Source organism: Ammospiza caudacuta, chromosome 1, assembly GCF_027887145.1.
Source record: "Ammospiza caudacuta isolate bAmmCau1 chromosome 1, bAmmCau1.pri, whole genome shotgun sequence".
Classification (NCBI taxonomy): domain Eukaryota; kingdom Metazoa; phylum Chordata; class Aves; order Passeriformes; family Passerellidae; genus Ammospiza; species Ammospiza caudacuta.
In genome coordinates, this window is record NC_080593.1 from 52,538,994 (window position 1) to 52,560,523 (window position 21,530).

Consider the following 21,530-nt stretch of genomic DNA (forward strand, 5'->3'; position numbering starts at 1 on the left):
AAGAGTCAGACAGGAGATGAGGTTACAGTAAGGAGACTTTTTAAAAATGAGGGTAACCCAACATATGCCTCAGTGTATTTGGCCCTGTGTTATTAAGGCAGAACATAAAAAGTAGTATCAATTTCATCTTTCACATGAAAGAGCCGGGCTGAGTTTGCATCAGTTACATTGTGAACATGCTCAATAGCCCAAGTCAAATTGATGCCCAAATGTGGCAGATGAAATAGGCTGTGTCCCTGAAGGGCTCAAGAGAGCTAGAAGGAGGTAGTGTTGCAGTATTTGCTATACAGATGAGACATCTGTGGCCATGGATGAGTAGGGAGCCAGTGTCAGGGTTATAATGTGGGAACATGCAGTCAGGCACAGCATTGTCCCTCTGAAGGCAATCCATCAGCAATGCCATTTCTCTTCACGCCTTTCCCTCATTTTGCTGTGGGAATGGATCTGTTCAGCAGTGGGTGGAAAACATCTGTCTCACAAAGCTTTTGCATCCTTAGAAACCACAGTCTCAGCAATTCCTGCATGACAAGAAACAACAACTTCATTTCTGTCCCTGTCCAATTTCACGGCTAGAGCCCACAAAATCTTATCAGCATGATTAAATGTGCTGACTTCAGTAGTCATGCAAGCAAGGGTTCCCAGGATCTCTCTCTGTTTTCCTTATTTGAAGAAGCTTTGACTAAAAGACTTCTCTTCCCAGCTGAGTTTTGTCAGGAATCTCATTTTCTCACTTTAGGTATGCGTACTGGTTGTACATTGCTTCTTTTGCAATGCCATGAAGAATCCCTTTGAGTCTCATTTTCTTTGCTGAGTCCATTTTTCAGCCTTCATTAGGAAACAGAATGAAGGATGCTTTCTCCTGCTTAGCTCAAAAGACCCCTTTTCTCCCAATTCTCCTGTATTCTCTTGAGAATTTTGTACACGAGCTTCCTTTTGCCATGCTTCTAGTGCAGCTGAGAATTATATGCTAAAATAAAGAAAGCAGCATCTCAAAAGCCCTGGAATTACCCCATATGCTCATCAGTTAAAGACACCCATCATCTTAATTAATCTGGTCAGTGTTGAACGATTTGGTTTTCCCTTGCCAGTCTCACAGAGTACAGGAAATAGACACAGCCACTGGAGTGGATGAACAAGGAGAAGAAGCTACTACTGTAGCCAGTGCCACTGACTGGCACATCCTGCCTCCATCCACAGTTGCTATCAACACTGTGTCTCACCAGTCTTCATTTTAAATGCTAAGGGATTTTGGGGGGAAATGAGAAAGTGGCCAGGGGATCTGAGAGGGAAGGCTGCAGAAGCACAGCACAAATTCTATGCCTTTGTCACTCTTGGAAGGTTACTTAGAAAGAAAGGACAAAATACAATTTTTCTAAAGTTTAAAAAAACTTCAAAATGGTTTTTCCATTTATTTTATGATTGTGAAGTAACTTAGGCTGTTACAGTGTGAGTCCCCTCTGAAAGGCCATCAATCATAACAACTTGACTATATTACATCAAATTAGGAACTATAGGTCAAGGAGAAACTTGTTAAAACCTTGATGGATTTAGGAAATAAACAGCTGTGTCTGCACAGGGACCAGTAATATTTACATAGACAGGTAAAATGTGCAGTTCAGGATGAAGTCGTTTTCAGGAGCTGTACACAGAACTAATTTTCCAATAAATGGAGAAATATATCAAAGACTACAGCTGCTGTTATATTCATCTCATATATCCATAAGATCTTGAGTTACTTCATAACATAAGGTCACATTTGTCATTTTGGTTTCCATAAGCAGAAGGAAAATTACTCAGGAATGGAAAACGTGATTGTTTAGATTCCATAAAATCTGGGTTACTTATGTAGGGTGTCATCATAAAATTCCACAAGAAAGATAGTTATATATAGTCCTGGAGGGATAATTCTTATGGACTTTGTTTCTTCTCTGACTTGTGAAATTAATCAGAAAACCAAGTGGGATTTGAAAAGCACAAGCTGATCTCTCTATTTCTTCCCAAACACCTTTTTACTTTATCGTACAAGACTTGATATTGATGGATTTGTGTGGGAAAAGAAAGGGAACTGATAAAAATCTACAGTTCTCCTGCCTCTACTTTGATGTGTAAGAGAGGAACTGGTCAGTCATTCCTCAGACTCTAGCTACAATCCCCTCAGCCAGTTTTGTTTGCTGTTAGGAAGCATGTAGAGAATTTGCCGTCTTAAAGTAGCATGGCAAACCAGAATTTTGAGAAGGAGATACTTTGAGGGACAGAAGTCATATTCCGAAATTAGGTGAGGTCTTCTAATTTCTCATTCTTATCAAGAGCAGCTGCACATGTTTTGTTGTTCAGGAGGTAGACCATGGCTGGATGAGGTCTGGAGTCCTAGGTCGGTTTTCCATTGAGCACCTGAAGAGAGAAGCCCAAGGCAAGATCTGTCCCCTGTGATGATAAGCAAGCTGGTGGCCCTGCTCTGCATGTGCAGCCTCTCTGTGCTTAGTTACACAACTGAGCAAACAAAGCAAGCTGTGTGCTGGTAGGAAAGCTAACAAGGCTGAGGACCCGGAATCCGGGAATTGGTATGCACAGCACTTCCAGCATGTCCAGGACACCAGGATGCACATTCTTGCATGGGAGCCCAGTGAACTTACAAGACCTTCCAGATGCTGGGTCTTGGAGCACTGTGTTGGCCCAGAAACAAGACAAATACACAAGGGAAGATCCAAGTAATGAAAACAAACAAACAAACAAACAAACTAAAACCCAATAAAATGAGTAGTTGCTTCACCTCTTCCTTCCCCAGACCTAGTCCAAGTTATGGGAGATCTGCAACTCTACCTGGCATTTTGAAATTTTTTTGGTTCCTTCTGCCAGTGAGAGGGATTCCAGAGCAGTTTTCCTGGCATGGGCTCACTTTTTACCCCCTATTTGACCTCATCTGTAATTGTTTTGGGATGATCCATTTTCTTGAAGTCAGCGCAGGGAGCGGATACCACAAACTGGACTTTAGTCCTTTTCTGTGCTCTGTTTTCTAGAGGTGATGTCAGCCTCTCAGTAATGCTCCCCTTCCTCAGCAGACACCACAAAGACCACAATTCCCATGAAGAGCATACATCTTATAGCCCAGCAGCTCTTGGGGAATGCACTGTGCCTCTCACACTCATTAGACCATCAAGTGAACACCGTCACTGTTTTCATCTGTGGGGTTTTTTTGCACTGCGCTGCCAAAAATTTGAGCATTTTAAACTCAAATGGAGGGTGAATGACTTGCTAGTAGAGTTCCTGGCTCCCTGGATAATGATTGTACCTGTTTACATTACCAGTAACATAAGACTTTGGATTCTAAAGGAAAAATACCATGGACACATGCCAACCAGCTGTAGCCCAAGAGAGTGCTGTCAAGTCCCATTTTTTGATGGAAGTCCATGTATCTGCTACCCCAGTTTTCCATTGAAATAGAAAGTCTGGAAATTTAGTTCTTTACCTTATCAGGAAACAAGGATTATGCAGGAGGGTCTGTAATGACATGTTTCCGCATGTATTTCTGTCCGTGTAGGAGGAGGAGGAGGCCACTTCTGCCCTCCTCCACATTCAGCCCTGGGCTCTGCACAGAGATAGGGAATCCATGAATTTTGTGTATCTATATCCTCCCCCACTTCTACCACATGCCAAAAAATTGTTTTAAAGCATTCTTTAAACTGAGTATGCAGCATAGCTATTTCTCTAGATAAAAGATTCTGGAGCAAGGTTGTTGACTGATATTTAATGGAGTGTATGACTATTATAAATTCCTATGTTAACACTTGGACTGTTCTGAAACACAAACTTTCAAATCAGTAGCTCTCTGCTTAGTTGGAATTACAGAAGTATGTAGGCCAGAGCTACAATGTTTGTAACGTTCATTTGTTTTTACAGGTGCAAAGGGCCAGGTCTTGAAGGCTGTCCAAATGGGTGAGTATTTCATCTGCTACAATTAATGGCAGAGCTGTAAGGAATGTGTGTGTGTGTTTACATTTCCACAGTGGACATTGCAAGGCTGGGACTAAAGTCTTCAGCTGTTTACAGGGAAGTGACAGATTAAAGCAGGCTCAGAGCTATAAAAATGGTTTAAAGAACTGAGAAACACTGCTACTGGTTCAAGACTTCAAAATCGTGTTCTGCCTACAATTTTTGTCAAGGTGAGACCAGGGATCTGTTACTGAAGAATAAAAGGAAGGGATGGAAAAAGGAAGGATTAAGGGCAGAGAGAGCTATATTTAGGATTGATATACTTACCTGTGTTGCAGGAGACTGAGAGATGCAGAGGGTCTTTTCCAGCCCTGTGATCTGAACATCTCCAAATACTGTGTCCAGTTGGATTCTCATTCATCACACTCAGACTAGATCTTATATCACACTGCTTGGCTTCATGATGTGCTCAAGGTCATGCAACAAGCAAACAGCCTGACTGAGAGAGAGAGGGATTTATTTTCTGGCCACAAAGTCATGCTATGGCAAGATAAATTCAGCCCAGAAGTACTGTTAAAAAGTGGCTGTATTTAATAGTAATCCCTGGGGCAACTTAGAAAAATGCTGGGAAGAATCTTTAAGTACAGACCAAAAAACAACCGTGGAAAACAGGTTTTTCTTTTCAACTTAAATTTGCAATTACCCAAGCTTTAATAAAGAGGCAGCAATCTGTCTGTACAGTGGGAATGGTACCCAACACCTGGCTTCAGACATTTGTACTTGTAAGGAAGACTGATGATCTGACATTCACTGTGACCCTTACAGCATGCCCCCTTCCCCCCACAATAATGGGGGGATATCAGCTGCATTGCTGGTATCACACCTGCGGATGCCTTTCTGAGAGGCCTTCTCTCCACATGCTTCATGTCTCTGATCACACATGGGCTGCTCACAGCTGGCACACATAGGCATCACAGATCTGATGCTCATGTGCTTGGTGGGTGTGGGAACCCAGGACATCCCTCTGGCTGTCCAGGATGGCCAAGATGCCTGCCAGGGGGCTCAGAAGCCCTGGCACGGAGCCCAAAACACCTGTGGTTTTGTTTATGACCCATGGAAGAAATTACCAACCTTATATGAAGATCAGCAAGCTACAACAGTTTAAGTAGAATAATAGTGAAGTTATCACGGGGTGAAAAAGTAGATTGTGGGGTTTCTAGAATGGGAGTTCAGGAGGCAAGATGGAGGGATCTGGGCGTGGCCAGCCTTTCTTCTTCTTCTTGGCCTCCATCTTCTGCTATGATGTTGGCACTTACTGATTGGTCTAGAGTAGAAGCTCACCATCTAACATAGGTGATAGGTACTGGAAAGTAATTGTAAACATCGTACACGTAGTTTTTAGTATAAAGACATAACACTGCTCCGGGGACAGGCAGAATGCATGGAACTGTCCTGCTGGACAGACCTCGGCAGGACAGGAGAAAATTTTTTATAGATAAGACTCAATAAACAACCTTGAGACCAAGAACTGAAGAGCTCCAACTCATTCTTCAAGTGCTTGGGCTGGGAAAGAGACTTTTAACATCTCTCAGGGTTGCAGTGACCACCAAAAGATCCCAAGAGGTGGGTTTGTTGGAGGGAGAAGAAATCCCCTCACTTAAGCTATGAGGATCAGTTCCAATTATGAGTTTGAGGGAAGAATGAAGAGTTGTGGTTGAAGCCCTGATGGAAATTAAGCACCACTTTGGACAGATTACTGGATGAGGAACTTAGAAATATAGGTGCCCAAGAAATCTGAAATGTCAAATAGGCTTATGTGGGCATCCAGAGTCTGATCAAAACATAAGTCTTCCTTCAACCTCTCTAGGGCTTCTTTAAAGTCTAGCACCTAAGAATCTTTTTCTCTTTCTGTGTGCCCTGCTGTGCTGCAGCTCCAAGATCCCGTCCATCGCAGCGGGTGTTGTGGGAGGGCTCCTGTGCCTGGTGGTGGTGGGCCTGGGCATCGGCCTGTACCTGCGCAGACGCCACATCGTCCGGAAGCGCACGCTGCGCCGCCTGCTGCAGGAGAGGGAGGTGAGCACTGCCAGCACCCTGATCCACCTGGCCCACTGGGTCCTGCTCCTTGTGCCAGAGGATTAAAGCACCCTGCATCTGTGTCCTGCACCCTTGTAGCTCACCCATCCCCTGGGATGGGGAATCTGGCATTGCCACACCACTCAGGAAAGGAGCGGCATGCACCTAACACCTTCCCAATCTCAAATCTGATCCCTCTGAGTATCATTTGCAAAATATTTAAGGGATTTGGATGTCTCAATCCCAAGGAAAGTCAGTTTTTGTCTGCCCAGAAAAAACTACACCTTCAGGTTGAGGTGCAATGTGTTTGCTGATCCGTACTGCATTCCTGTGTAGACCTTCAGCCTCAAATCGTGTGTCCCTCCAGACAAGCCTTGGGGCTCCTCTGGCAGCTTGGGGTGCTTTTGAAAGTATTTCCCCCTTGATCCTGTGGAAAAAAAAGGAGAGGAGGGAAAGGAATTGAGGAAGTGTTTGTGTCTTGTCTTTGGTTTGGTTTTAGCACAAAAAGCCCACAAAGCCATCAAAGTGAATGGTTCACCCTGTTGGGCATGAACAAGGTTTCTGCACTGCTCTTTGTTTTTGTGTGCATTACAGCATCACCCTCTGGATACCTCATATACAGCAAAATTCCTAATCCTGTGTGGAAGCCGCTCTTTTGTGGTTAGCCCCCTTCTCTTTCTAGTCTGGTTCTAGTAAATTAGCCAATTATTTTTAACATTCTGCTAAAATCCCAATTGTAGCTTCGTTCTGTACTTGCCAGCTTTGCAGAGTCAGCTGCTAATATCCTTAAAAAAGAAAAAAAAGAAGAAAAAGATAAGCTGGCTTGTTTTTCATTGCACTATGAAACTATATTTTACATACTGCTGTATTCTGCAGTTGTGATAGTAGAGTTCAATTTCTGCTCAGCTCATATTGTACCCTCTGGACTCCTCAAAATGAGGATATTTCATCACAACTGAGAGGGTGCTGGTCCTCTAAAATCAGATTGAATCTAGCTAAATATGGTTTCATTTGAAGAAAAAGCAAAACAAATAACATGAGGAAAAAGCTGACTTATGCATCATAAAAGAATTAAATATCTTTGGAGGGCATTACTACTGTTTGCAATAAGGCTAAGATAAAATTTTGAAAAAATCAATAGGCAATTCAACATCCTTTTTTTTGAGGAAAGAACCACTGTCAGAATTTCAATTGCTGCTTGTACACTGTGTGATCTGAGGGAACCACTGGTACCCTGGGAATTTTATCCAGTTAAACAAGAGCAGACATGAAAGGTTCCAGGTGATTCTTGCCCATTATTTTAAACATTTTAATAATTTATTCACAAGTTCAAAACAAAAATAATCTCCTTTAGCATCTGTGGTAATTACATGATTTTTCATGCCATGTATTTCAAGGCTTTGAAGTCATAGCCTCCATTTGAGAAGAGGTATCCCTTCATTCTCCTTCAAAATGGCAGCTGCCACTCCATGCTTGATTTTTGGAGCAGGTATTTATTCCTGCAAGTCAGAGCAGAGCTATCCTCCCAAAAACTTCACATGGAATCAAATGTCCATAATTTTAAATGAAGGATTTATTTGCTTCCCCAAAGTGTTCAACCTTCCAGACTGTGTAACCTTCTAACATTATCTTCTCTCTGCGCCAGCTTGTTGAACCACTGACACCGAGTGGAGAGGCACCAAACCAGGCTCATCTGAGAATTCTAAAGGAAACAGAATTTAAAAAGGTCAAAGTTTTAGGCTCCGGAGCTTTTGGCACTGTTTATAAGGTAAGATCATTGTTTTTCTATTCCCTTTTCATCCTGCACCCTCCTGCAGAAGCCACCCAAACAAAGCAAGAATTGGGAGCTTCAATCATTGTGTAGATTTTTTTCTTTAAACTAGATTTTACAGCATGTATCTATCCATTGAAGGGTAGAGAGATTATTCAATCATCATTAGTTTTGTTAGAAATTGGCTAACAGGAGCAGGTTTACATAAAATGTTGCCAAAGTCATACTAATGAACCTGGAGAACAAAGATCATGACCTAAAACTTACCATAGTCAGATACACCCCACTGTAAATATTAAGAAGAAAAAGAAATGCATTGTGATTAGCTCAGTGCAAAACCATTTTTCTGTGTCATCTGGGATCTTCTTTTTATAACGTTCAATCTTTCTTTCATTAGAACTGGTTCAGATGTGTGAAAGCGTCTGCACACCTTCAGCTGTGTGGGTTGACAAGTTATTTTTTCTCTTGGTGTTTGTTTATCCTCTGTGCTTCTTCATTAAGTTCCTCCTTTTATTCAGGATATGTGTTTCAGGCTTTTCCATTAACTGTAGATTCCCATATTTCTTTATAAAGCTCTATATTCCAAATCAGGCTTCCAGCTATGATTAGGAACTTCAGGGGCACAAAAAGATGTGCACCTGCACTGCTGGGGGTTTCAGGAGCACGTCCTCCCAGTGCCACACTGCTGACCTGCCACCTAAATGGCCTCCTGACAATTCAGATGTAGAGCACTGCACCAGTGGGACACAGACTTCCCTGCCACTGCATGTGTATGGCTGGATTATTTGTACAGCACAGGTGCCATCTGGTTTTAATGAGAAAATGCTAATTTTTTTCATCCCGTGATTTATAAATTGGAAGTGGCAAGGTTTTGCATATGTAGTTGCTGTGAAGCTCTAATTAGTTAGATTTCCATCCACAAATGTTGTTCTTTATGCTTCTCTTGGGCTACTTACAGAGGCATAGTAATGAACATGTTTTTTCAAGAAAGTATGGTAGAGGTGACTGAAAAAGAAGTACCACCCCATTAACAGGAATTTGGTAATACCCACAAGACACATTTTTTTGCATACTTTTGTTGTCTGCCATGTCTTTCTATTGCTCAGAATATTTAAGTCTACTCAGAAGATGTAAAATATATATGTAACTGTGAGAATTAACCTGTTAGGTATGAGACTGAATAACCCTCTGTATTTCTTTTTGGTAGGGACTTTGGATCCCAGAAGGAGAGAAGGTTAAAATTCCTGTTGCCATTAAAGAGTTGAGAGAGGCTACATCACCAAAAGCCAACAAGGAAATACTTGATGTGAGTTTTCATGTTTGTTTTCTCAAGTTGCCAGTGGTCTGTGGATTTTCTTCTCTAACAGCTAGAGGGGTTTCAGGAATTTGTGTGGGAAGAAATATTTTGCATCCTGAACTCAATTGTCCCTCTAGAAGTTCTGCACTTTGCCGCCCAGTCTGTGAAGTGCTTTTGTGTCTCTCATGAACCCAATCCCAATACAGATTTCATACTTGTGGGGTAGCACCTAAGGAGTAGTCAGGACCATACATTTACAACTACTTCTCTTTTTTTTCATTCTGATATTTCAGACCTTAAGCTGTAGCCTTCATTGTCATTATGGTGGTACAACTAAGCCAAATAACAACAGACCTAGTGATTTATGAATCCTGCAGGTTGTCATAAACTGGTTGCTTGATTAAATAGAATTAAATTAACTATAAATCCAAAATAAAATTTTAAAATGCCAGCTGTCTGATTTCTCTGCCATAGAATGCAAGAAATTATCTCACCTTCTGACAGAAGCTTAGAATTTTTATTTTATTGTTTGGATAGAGCTCATAGCTTCAGAAAACAGGAGAAAATGCTGTGGGACACTGATTTAGGAGTTCATAAATGTTTGAGTTTACAATGAGTGAGCCAGAGTCCTAAATACAAAGTTTCCTGAACCTGGAGTTTATGAAAATCTTAACTAGAACCAAAGCCATGGAACATGCAGCACCCAGGATATATAAATTTGTGTACAAGGAGACTGCTGAGTGAGGAGAGGAGCACTCAGAAGTTGAGTGTAACTTCAGATTTCACATGCTGTGGTTCAGTCTTAAGCAACAAGAAGAATTTGTCTGTCTGTTTCTGTCCTGTCCCTGGTATGTCCCAAATGGACCTGTTTGTCTGGAATTGATGGTGCTGTTAATCAAGCACACAAGTCCTTCAGCCATGGGGAAAATTGTGGATTTTTTTTATTTTGGTAGGGACTGAATGTAGAAGGCTGGTTTTTTTTTTCAATCCAGCTTTGGTCAGCAAATGACACCTCAGGTAGGAAGGTTCATCTCAGATGGCTGAGGCTGGTAAAGATCTTAACAAAAAGCCCATCCTTGTAGTGAGAAGTCTCAGGATAAATGTCTGTGAACAAACCACCATTCGTGCTACTGACAATAATAAAGCTCACTGGATTTTTCAAGTCACCCTGAATAAACAGTGTTATTCCAATACATTACTCTACTTCATCAGATTGTGTGTTATGCACCATATGATTTGATAGGCATATTGCAGCAGTGCAGAAGAACTGGTGGTCCATCTCCAAATCCATACAGGAAGCAATATCCATTTTGGTTTTAGTTTAGTTAGACTCCAGACAAGTCTCAGCCCTTCCCCAAGTCTTACCTATGTGGCCCTCATTCCTGCCCCTCCCTCCCTTCACTGACATTCCCTGCATTGGGGAGCTGGCAGAGATGCTGCTCAACTGCCTGCCCAGAGCTCTGGCCCACCACTTGCTCTTCACAGTGATGAGGAGCATAGCACAGTGTTCACAAAGGATGCTTTGGACTTAACTGCATTAAATTCCCGAAGGCACGTATCCTGGAGAAAGGGTTAGTCAACAAGCCTACAGTACTTCATCCTTCCTTCAGCAGATCAAGATCACTGGACAGGGCAGTAGATGCAGGGACTGTGTGCTCTTGAGTGGTATCAAAGTGCATTCTCTTCTAAAAGAAATTTCTGTAGCAAATCCCCACATTCTCTTTCCCTTTGAATCAGGATGTTTATCAAAAAGCTCTTGCTTTTCCAATCCTATTAATTTTTAGATAATTTGGTCAGTGAAACTCTGTATTTCAGAATTAAGTTTTTGAAAAAAATACAGAACTAGTGAAAGAAGCCAGAGGGATGACTCCAAAAGCACTTCTCAAAACAGATTTTTTGCTACACAACCAATTTTCCAAGGTCACTGGAACCTCAAAGATAATAATGTCTAATTAAAGATGATTTGTCTTACAGAATCACACTAGGTATAAAACAAGCACAGGCAAGCTCTGGCTGACTTTATTAGGGTTAATTGAGAAGGTTGTTGTTAAATACCAAGCATACTTGGAGCAGGTCAGAGCGCACCCGAAGAGATTTCCAAGATAAACAGTTGAAACAAAGACCCACTTTAATGTCTTGGGCTACTTAGAGGGACCCACAGCCACACAATAGCTCTGTTCTGCTTTCTGCAAGGAGGAGGCAGTGGCCTGTTTTGCTCTGCAGTACCAAATGCAAGAGGCAATCAGCACTTGGATGCTCTCCGAAGGCTGTGGCCCAAACGCCCACCCCGTCCCGGTGCTCAGCCCCTGGGTCAGCCCCGCAGGGGCTGTGCAGCAGATGGGCAGTGAGAACAGCTCCTGCTCTGCAGTCTTCTACCCGCCCTGACCTGCCAAAATGAATACAATATGGATCTGAATCCCAGCAGGAAGCAAGGCATCCTTCATCATTGCAATGGCTCAGTTTGGAAGCATAGGGAAATAGAGTTGTTTTAGTCTCTGCTTATGTCTGAGAATTGGATAACAAATTCGGAAGAATCTCTAACAAATTATGCCACAAATATATACAAACTGAATAGCAGATCATGTTCCTGCTTTATCTTTCCTTGAGCTAGCCCACACAATCAGTGCTATCCATGGCAGAGGGCTGTTGGTCAATGATATGCCCACATCATGAAGCAGGTTACAAGCTCTTACTAAATCTGGTGGAGATCCTATTTAACCTATCTGCCTGGAGGCCATTTTCATTCTGACGGCTCCAAAACAGGGATACCAAATGCAGAACTAGTACCTCAAAAGAGGCTGTATTACATCATGTTTTGCTTAGGCTGGCCCATTAAGCAACGACCCAGAGGCCAGAAAGTATTGCTTAAGAATTGGGGTTGCTTATTTCTTGAACATCATTGCCTTAATAACTTTGTTTAATAATAGTTCTCACCAGCTATGGAGCTATGTGACATCTATGGAACTTGCTAGATGATGAGTAAAGTGCTTTGGTATTTATTTTCTTAAGCTCTTAGAAAGAGCAGATTTTCTCTTTCCCTTGCACTATTCATGTCTTCAATATGATTTTAGGCTTTGGGGGACTGCTAGCCTGAATTGCCAAGGGGTGATTAGTAGGTGTTACTCCAGATGCTGAATCAAGATGCTGACCTGCTCACTGAATGGAAAAATTCCCATTCATTTCCCCTTGTCTTGCTTTTCAATCAAATAACTTTTAAAATATCTAAAAGTGACATACTGTAAATCAGACACAAATTTAGTTAAAGAAACCAAACAACTGCAGCTCTGTTTTTTCCCCTGGAATCCATTCTTTGAGCTGGCACTCTAGAGTGGATTTGAGTATAAATACAGATCTTAAAATTCAATCTATAAGTAGTTTTTGCATACAAAAACCATGAGATCAGGAATTTTTACTCCATGGCTATGTTAAATAATGTATTTGAACCCGCCCTTGAAGGGGTCTTTCCCTTCCCATGGAAGAACAAAAGAAGAGGAGGTATATTGGGCGCTGTAGACAGGTACCTAAAGCTACACAAGGTGTACCCATATTTGAAAAAAGAGTTTTTCACATATGTATGAAACTAAACCCCAAAATTCCAATTGACCAAAGGGTCTGTAATGCTTGGGCTCCCACATTCCAAGTACCTTTCTAGTATAATTTACATTGCTATATGACTCTAAACCAGCTTTTCCAACTGATGGCAGTATTTTCATCATTGTTACTTAAAGAAAAGCATTCAAGCTTCTAAAGCAGTGAAGTGATTATTAATCTATTTGGTTTGATATGGAATGAAGAACAACATGGTCAAGAAGAACATGGTCTCTTAAAGAATGAGACGGTCAGTCGTTTTCTAGATGACAACTTTGACTTTCTGGGTTAGTACCAACCTTGACAGGGGAGCAGAATTCTCAAAAATACTGATTTCCAATCAGTTTCATTAAAAGGTCTGTGGAGAAAAAAGCAATGCTCTTAAATTGTATTGCCCTTTCAGTTAGGTGCTCAAAATTATGAAATCCCCTCAGCTTCCAGTTGGTGTTCAATTTGGTAATTCCTCCTTGGTCTGTAAGTTTTAATCTCCCAGGATTTTATGTCCGATGTTTGCTTGGTGTACAGTAGTGAGAGACTGGTTCTTCTGTAGAATCTCAGTGATGATTTGGTGTTCAAAATCTGGAAATTCCACTAAATGGAAAATAGTCAGTCTGCAGAATGGGAAATATGTGTATTTTGCATGTGATATGAGACACAGAGTTTGCATATAGTATTTTAGCAACTTCTTGGATGACCAACTTATTTTAAACTGCCTCCAAATATTCATGTCATGCCAAGGAGAGTGTTCCACATTTCTTCTTTTGCCTTTCTTCTCAGGAAGCTTATGTGATGGCTAGTGTTGACAATCCTCATGTGTGTCGCTTGCTGGGAATCTGCCTCACTTCAACCGTTCAGCTCATCACCCAGCTGATGCCCTACGGCTGCCTCCTGGATTACATCCGGGAGCACAAGGACAACATCGGCTCTCAGTACCTCCTCAACTGGTGTGTGCAGATTGCAAAGGTAAGCACAGCTCCAGATCAGCTAAACTCAGAGGTCTGACAGCATGTAATTACCTGTCTCTGCAAATCTTTCTGTTTCGCCACCTGGATCATAGGTATCTTAAACATGGCAATAAGCAGTTACTTTTTCTTGAACAATTTACTGTTTTCATGCTGATGAGCAAACATTAACTATTCTTCAAAATGCTTCTAAGCAGCTTAATATTATCACCTAGACATTTATGTCCAAACCAAGCACCTGGTATTGAAAGCATAATGCAATGCAAATGTGATGCAGCACAGGCAGCAGGGAAGGCAATAGAAGAATTTGCCAATTTCCATAGCAAAATGCTGCTTCCATCAGTGGATTTCTTTGGGCTAGGTCACAGGACAGTGATGTTGAATACATCTTCTTGTGTGCCTTGAAGATTTTCATGCTGAAATCTCTTAGGCCAGGGATCAAAACTGCTGACTACTGAATACCAGCTCCATCCTTGCTCAGGCTGGCTTTCACCAAAAGGCATTCAGGCACCCCAGAGCTATTCTGTAACTCATAAATGCTGACCTGGGGTCTGTAATCTAACTGCAATGGCCATAAAAGTCTTATTATCATACCTGGTACTGTTTGCCGAAGAGCAGCAGAGGAACTGCAATACAGCCTCTAGACCAATATGCTGTGTTTGGATGGTGGTTAGCTATTTGCAAATATAGAAAAACAATGCAAAATCAGCAAAAAAATAGCTGCAATTTGTTGGAGATTCATCATATGAGATGGCAGTGTCCACACAGCATGGTTGCTTTAATGCTATTTATTTCAGGAATGCTGGTCTGCAGGAAAACCACACACTTAAAAACTTATTGGTCCCTTGAGACCTTGTGTACATGCCAGGCTCGCCCAGCCATGGTTTGCTTTCAGGAAGCATGCTGAGGACCTCAGAAATGTATCCACCAAATGTCTATAGAGCACTTTTCATCTCAGTGCACCTTTTTTACATTTTGCTCCACAACAAGTGAAATCTAATTTATGTGTCCACCTGGGATGTGAGCTGCTTTTTTTTGTGACTTTTTGTGACTCTTTTGCTTTCTTGTCTAATATCAATTACTGCTCTGTCCTGGTTCCAGTCTCTTTGGAGGGTGAACTGGAGGCTAAATTTCCTTCCTCCTCCTTCTTCTTGTTAATTTTTAAGGTGGCAAAATGTATCCCCAGATGGGTCTTTGGGGCATTGCTTGCCCGAGAGGTTCCCATTCACAATTGTTTGCTTCCGTTTGATTTTTTCATGGCGGTTCAACATTTGCCCACAGCAGCTTCTACCCTCTCCAGTAATGCCTGACCTTCAACATAACTCCTTTGTGCTACTCCACTGAAGTTCTTCTCAAAGCACTCATAAATCTTATGTACAGCTTTTTCCCACCAATGTGTCTGGTATTACTACTCTGATAAAGTTTTGTCAGATTTTTGAACATTCTCTGACACTTTAAAAATTTTTTACTTTTGAGTGGAAAAAAGAATTGAAACAAATACATGTCTGGTAACTAAACAGCAGGAGGCAAGCTCCCTGGGAAGCTTATTTTCATTACTGTTTTCACAGCTTTGAAATAAGTTTTCTTTGCATCTTTTACAAACATTATCTTTTCCTGAGGTATGGAGTCCTCTCTTCCAGGCAAGATGTTATGATAGCATAAATACTCCATGTGCAGAAACAGTGTGAAGGAACTCTTTGAACATAAGGGTCTCATGCTTAGTGATGAAAAATAGATTAAACTCCAGGCCTGCACACAATTAAAGATCGGCTGAACTTTCTAAGCTGGCAGTTCAACATTTTTGGTGTATGGTTATGCACGTGCATGAGTATTCAGCGATCAGCACCCTAAACAGCTTAGTGTGACACTGATATTCTGCCTTTCAACAGCTCTGAGTCTTATTAGCCTCTGCAGCAAGTCAATTTTAGCAGTGCATTTTTTGTCCTACTGGGGCTAGATTACGCAATTATTATTTTTTTTAAGGTAGTCTGGTTTTTGTTAGCAGCTCAGAAGTTTTTGTTCCGAGAGCTCTGCTTGCTAAAGGTCTATTTGTGTGATTCAGTGCACGCTCGTGGTGGCTCTGTGCCAGTTTGTTTGGGTGGTTTGTTTTGGCAACATTAGCAGTGCATGGGTGAAGTTCTGCTGAGGGACTTGGAAGGAGGATTCGATGGTGGTCCAGCTTAGAAGTGGGCTTAGGAATCGGGTGGAGGATGGAAGGCAATTATTCCCTCCAGTCCTTTTCCATCACATCAACACAATAATTTTGGTGCTAACTCTGTAGGTTAAAAGTATTTTTTTAATCAATTCTCTTCCTAAAAATACAAGTGCACAAGCTACCACCAGCAGAAATGCATGGACTGGGATTAATAATGCATTTTGGAAAAGATATTGTAGGAAACTTGGAAATCATGAACTTCTTGATTTCATATACCAAGAGACTGATGTTGAGGGAAAGGGGAGTAACCTCTGTGGTCAGAAACATAGCTGTTAAATTTATGCTTTGGAAGTCAAACCAGCACAATTAGTTATGTACTTCCTTGAGAGGCAGTTGTACCAAAAAAGCACGTATGCTATGGCAAATCCAGCCTAATCATGGGAGGCAGTGAAACTGGAAGAACTTGCCTTTTTCAAAGAAGACTGGAAAATGGATGCAGCTCTGAGTTCAGACCTAGTACGAATTTTTTTTTTTCTTGTTTTCCCCCCATTTTTACCTTTGCAGTGGACTGCCTCATTGTTAGCAGGAAGAAGGCAGAGTATGCTGCCTGTAATAAACCCCAGTATGAGCAACATTGAATAGTTGTCTAAATACCCTCTGCAGGGTTTGTGTGTGTACCTAACGGCAGGGGGTAGTTACTCTGTATTGTGCTCTACTGAACTCATTGGGTTTGCACAAGTGCAGCCGAAAGAAGACTTTGTCTCTTTATTTGTAAGTTCCATCCTGATTTTGTATTTCTTGAACTAAGTCCCAAAGGAACCAGATGCCCTGCTACTAACTACTCTACCCACTACTGCGTCTTTTTCCTTCATCACTCCACCAGTGCCTGGACCCACAAGAAGGTTCCTGCGGGATAATAGTAACAGTCAATAATGTTGCAATAGTAACCCTCATCCTCCCCCTGCAATAAACATCACCTAAATGGAGAGTGCGGTGGGATAACTCACCAGGTGTTTATGGTGGTGTCTGTGGTTACCACAGAGCAGCTGAGGTTTGGTGACTTGAGTGTACCTGTGAGAGCTGACCAGCAGTGTGTTACATTGCAGGGAATGAACTACCTGGAGGAACGGCGCCTGGTGCACCGTGACCTTGCTGCCAGGAACGTCCTTGTCAAGACCCCTCAGCATGTGAAAATCACGGACTTCGGGCTGGCAAAGCTGCTCGGGGCAGATGAGAAGGAATATCATGCTGAGGGAGGCAAGGTAAAGCATGCTGCACAATGAACTACTGCTCATTTGCTGGTGTTTGTGCTTGCACACAAGCCTCAGACAAAGAGGGGAGGAAAAAGAGAGTGTGTTTTTCAAAGCTCTCAGCTGCCATCCCAGCATGCTGCCTTTGAAGCCTGTGGAAGTCCTCTGAAATCAGCCAAAGCAGCATCAGGCCAGTGGGACTGCAGTGGGAGTGGAGGTAGCAGAGCAGCAAATGCTTTTGAAATTCCCACCCAGAATGTCTGGGAAAATTCATCAGTGTAGCCAACACCAATAAGACTGTGCAGTTTATAAAGAGAAAGGGAATGTTGTATATTTATTGCAGAAGAAATACCCGTCAGACTTGGTTCAACACACTTTTGTGTTGTACTGCGCGCTGATGGAGAGAACGTGTCCTGCTGAGAAATTAAAGAGAAGCTGCTTGCAAATATTGCAGAGGCCATAAATTGAAACCATATGAGTGTAGATCAGTCATGTAGCCTAAGACTGGATTTGTGTCCTTTTCTGATAGAAGGCTAAAAAGTAGTTATTTGACTGTTAAAAATACTGTAAAACTGTTCAGTAAGAGATATTTTTGATACACCTACTATTCCACGTTTCCAGATTCTTTACAACATATGAAAATAATAAAGGGGAACTCAAAAGTTGCCTGTTCTACCATTCAGATACTTCTCTTGGCTGTTTTCATTTTTTTTTCCTTCTGCAACCAAGCTATTGATTTACACACCACCTGGTGGTAAATATTCCTGATAAATTTTGGGTCAGCCTCTTAAGGATTCTTTGTGAATTTTCCTAGGTTCCTATTAAATGGATGGCATTGGAGTCAATTTTACACCGGATTTACACTCATCAAAGTGATGTTTGGAGTTATGGTGAGTTTAAAAGCAGTTACAATAATTGCAGATGGATTGGAAAATTTCATTATTTGCTGGTGACTCAATACTGGCCTTTTTACTTGGCATTGTGAGAAGAACAAGAGATCAAATATATAAACACAGTGCCCAAATCACCTATTCAACAAAGTAAAATCCCCATGAAACTGCATGTGAGTGAGGTGTAAGATGTTTCACAGAATATGCTTTGGGTAATCAGCCCTCCCCTGAAAAGGGCCACAGGTAGGAGACTCTGGTCTATTTGCTGAAGTTCTGTTAGAGTTTTTCTTCAGCAGCTTCACAGGAAATATAATTGAGCTGGCAATAAAGATGGATAACAAGGAGGATTTAAAATCACGGGCCACACTATCAGTTGGTGTCAATCAGTGTAACTCTGCTGAGGCCAAAAATGCTCATGCTGTCCTGGTAATGGGAGGACAATGCTAAAAGGGAAGCAGTGTGATAACCTCCTTAGAGAATTTATTTTGTATTTGGTATAGTTCATAAAGCCAGCTTGAAAGAAAGGAGCAGAAAGGAAACTTTTCAAAGCAACCTATTGCAAAATTTCCCCCCATGGGCTCTTATATTCCTGGAAAATATTTAATGCAGATGGTCAGATCCTACGTCCTTTTTGAAACAGTACGGCCTCTGGTCTTCTTAATCCATTTATGTATCTTGGTATCCAAAATCTTGTTTTGTATCCTAAGCTACTGGACAATCACAACAGCTACATCACAAGAGTCCATGGTATGTCAGCAAATGATGCTTAGGCAGATGGTTTACACGTCTTTCAAAAACTGCTTTTGCTCGTCTCCAGAGAGATTGTTTTCAAACAAAAAGAGAACTTCCATTTTTAAAACCACTTGCTGTGTTGGAGTTGGGAGACAGTAACCTGCATTTCCTTTCTGTGGGGCCAGGAAGCCTGTAGAATGTTCAACACTGATATATTAGCTGAGATTAAGAAAAAAAAAAAGGAAAAAAGCAAAACCTTAAATGGAAGCAGGATTATTTCTAAGTGTTATATATAATCTCTTTATAAAATCATGGCAGAAAATGGTTTCTCAGGTTGGAGTTCTGGCAAAACAGTGCTTCCCGGGGACCCCTCTCTGCTTTCTACTTCTCCACACCTATGCAGAGCAGTCCAGCTCCTGACTGTTTCTTTCATGATCTTCTCTTCCCACCCTGCAGGTGTGACAGTTTGGGAGCTGATGACATTTGGCTCCAAGCCATATGAAGGGATCCCTGCCAGTGAGATCTCCTCCGTGCTGGAGAAGGGCGAGCGTTTGCCGCAGCCGCCCATCTGCACCATCGACGTGTACATGATCATGGTCAAATGTGAGTTCACACCTGGGCTTGTGGCTGCTCACAAGCTGAGCTGAATAAGTAACTCAGTTGCATTTTATACTGTGCTCCTGGTAATGGCAGGGTTCATACAGAAACAGGGTTGTATGAGAGTGGTGACACCAGAATGTCCCACACCCTGAGCTTTACCTAGGAGCATGGGATGTGGCTTCATGAATCACTCTCACTCATTCAACCAACTAAGGGTTTTTTCACCACTCACACCACTGACTGATAATGTCAATTATTTTAAACCTATATGGTCAGGGACTAAAAATGAGCATAACACCAACCATTTTGCCTGATACTCTGGTTTTGTATGCCTAGGAAATAAAATCAGCACTGCCTTCTCCTCCAGGCTCCCCCTTGGATCATTAATGTGCTTCCCACTGCAAGCACACAGGTGGATTATTACTAAAGGACTGTCTGGAGTTGCAGGCACAATCATAATGTTAGATACACATGAGGATTCAGCCTTCCTTTTCAAACTTCTTCCTCGTTTTTGGCTGATCTCTTTTTGGCATGCAGCAGTTGCAGTATAGTAGCTCAAGAGCACAGAGTTTCTGAAGCAGTTTTTGGCTGCTTTAGGACATGTCAAAGGGCTTCTGAACCTCAAACCCCCTTTCCATCTACATCATACTAAATGTCAGATTACAACCTGGCTTCCTGCACATCTCTAGACTATGACTGCCACATCCCTGCTCACTGCTGTGAAGATGTGATAAGCAGCCCACTAGGTGGCATTTAAGACCTTCTCAGTGGAGCAACATGTACCTGTTCCTGAAACAGGAGCCAGGCTGCCAAGAACACTCCATAGTGCAGCACTTTTGGGGAATCCTAGAGCACACACATATTGCTGTGGTGGGACAAGCATCACACTAGGTGAGCCTGAGTCTGTGCTCAGCAGGGCAACAGGAACTGCATCCAGAAGTGTGCACCTAGCCTGGGAGGTGCCCAGACCCCAAAGCAATGTCCTAGAAACTCTTCCTCAGAGATTCTGACCCCTACTGACACCTCAGCCCCTATCTTTCCTTAGGGTCAGTCCAGAGGTAGAAAGGGGCATTTTGCCAGGCACCTAATCTGGTACTTGTGGCTTGTAAAACACAGCCAATGGAGTGTTCCCATCCTTTCCATGCCATTACACTGAATTTAAATGCAAGAGTGTGAGGATCTGGGGGCTGAGCCTTCCTCCTGGCACAGGACTCAGTTGCACATGTTTTGCTGCTCTGGTCACCTCATGTTTGCAGGCTACAGTGCAGACCCAATTGAAGCTGTGCCATTTTATCTAAAGGAATTCAGGATTCCCTGTCACCTCTTTTATAATCAGAAAGTAAAAACTGAAATGTTCAAAGTAATTGCAAAATTATTACTAATTTTTAAATTTAAAAACTGGCATTTAAATATAGGCAACTTAGAGAGAAAGTCAGAAACAGTAGATTCTACTCCTGCAAGAACAGCGAACTCCCAAACACTCAGTTTTGTCTAATAGCAAGAAGCATTTCTTTTTGAATTAGTGGGGAACGATATTTCTAGCACGGTAAAAAGTCACTGGAAATAATGAGATTTTGTCTGACATGGATCTTTGTCTAATGCAGATTTCAGAAGGCATATCACCACTTCATTTTCCCATTAATATAGATAGGCTGTTTCTTCCGAGTTCCTCTAGACATACTAATCTTGACCTTTATTATTGTTAATTTTAAACACAAGAGTCTCAGATCAGCTCATCTGTTAGTTGATTAGAGAAAATGTGGGTTTCCTAACTAATATCACATGTAAAACCTCCAGTATCTCTATTTGAAATCTCTTCTAGCATTGATCCAAACTAAGCTGTAAGGACTTACTTTTGTTGAAGTCAGTTTACTAATTAAATACAGCTTAGTTGCAGTAATCTTTCAATATGTCTCCAGTGAGGATGTTTTGTATTTTAGAAGACATCTGGTACAGAGGGAGGCTTCTGCTGAAAGCTTCCCAGGACTTCATGAAGCAGTCCAGTGACTGTCAGACAGCCAAATCCTGGTGCCTCTGCAGGCACCCACCAGTGTTAGTTTGATTCCTCTCCTTCAAGAGCTTTTTTCAAAGCAATCTAATTGGGATTATCCCTCAGGTGGGACCCACCTGCCCACGTGGATACAGACCTGAAGTTTTTCCAATATGGTGTTTTATTTCTGTCTTCCCAAAACTGCCAAGATCTGCATTTTAAATGTTGAAATTCACACCTGTGGCTGCTGAATTAACTTTTTATGGTGGTCCCTTAGGTGTACCTCCTTTCT

The 21,530-nt window shown here is 41.8% G+C and overlaps 1 protein-coding gene across 1 annotated transcript in view; it reads left to right on the forward strand.

Annotated features, from left to right (window-relative positions):
* The window catches only part of EGFR (epidermal growth factor receptor), a 158,111-nt gene that overhangs the window by 126,973 nt on the left and 9,608 nt on the right, over positions 1 to 21,530 (forward strand). Inside the window, exons 16-23 of the mRNA XM_058811897.1 lie at positions 3,898 to 3,933; positions 5,862 to 6,003; positions 7,649 to 7,771; positions 8,982 to 9,080; positions 13,437 to 13,622; positions 16,883 to 17,038; positions 17,841 to 17,916; positions 19,105 to 19,251. Of these exons, the coding sequence (XP_058667880.1) occupies positions 3,898 to 3,933; positions 5,862 to 6,003; positions 7,649 to 7,771; positions 8,982 to 9,080; positions 13,437 to 13,622; positions 16,883 to 17,038; positions 17,841 to 17,916; positions 19,105 to 19,251 (965 nt within the window). The remainder of the gene's footprint in view (positions 1 to 3,897; positions 3,934 to 5,861; positions 6,004 to 7,648; positions 7,772 to 8,981; positions 9,081 to 13,436; positions 13,623 to 16,882; positions 17,039 to 17,840; positions 17,917 to 19,104; positions 19,252 to 21,530) is intronic.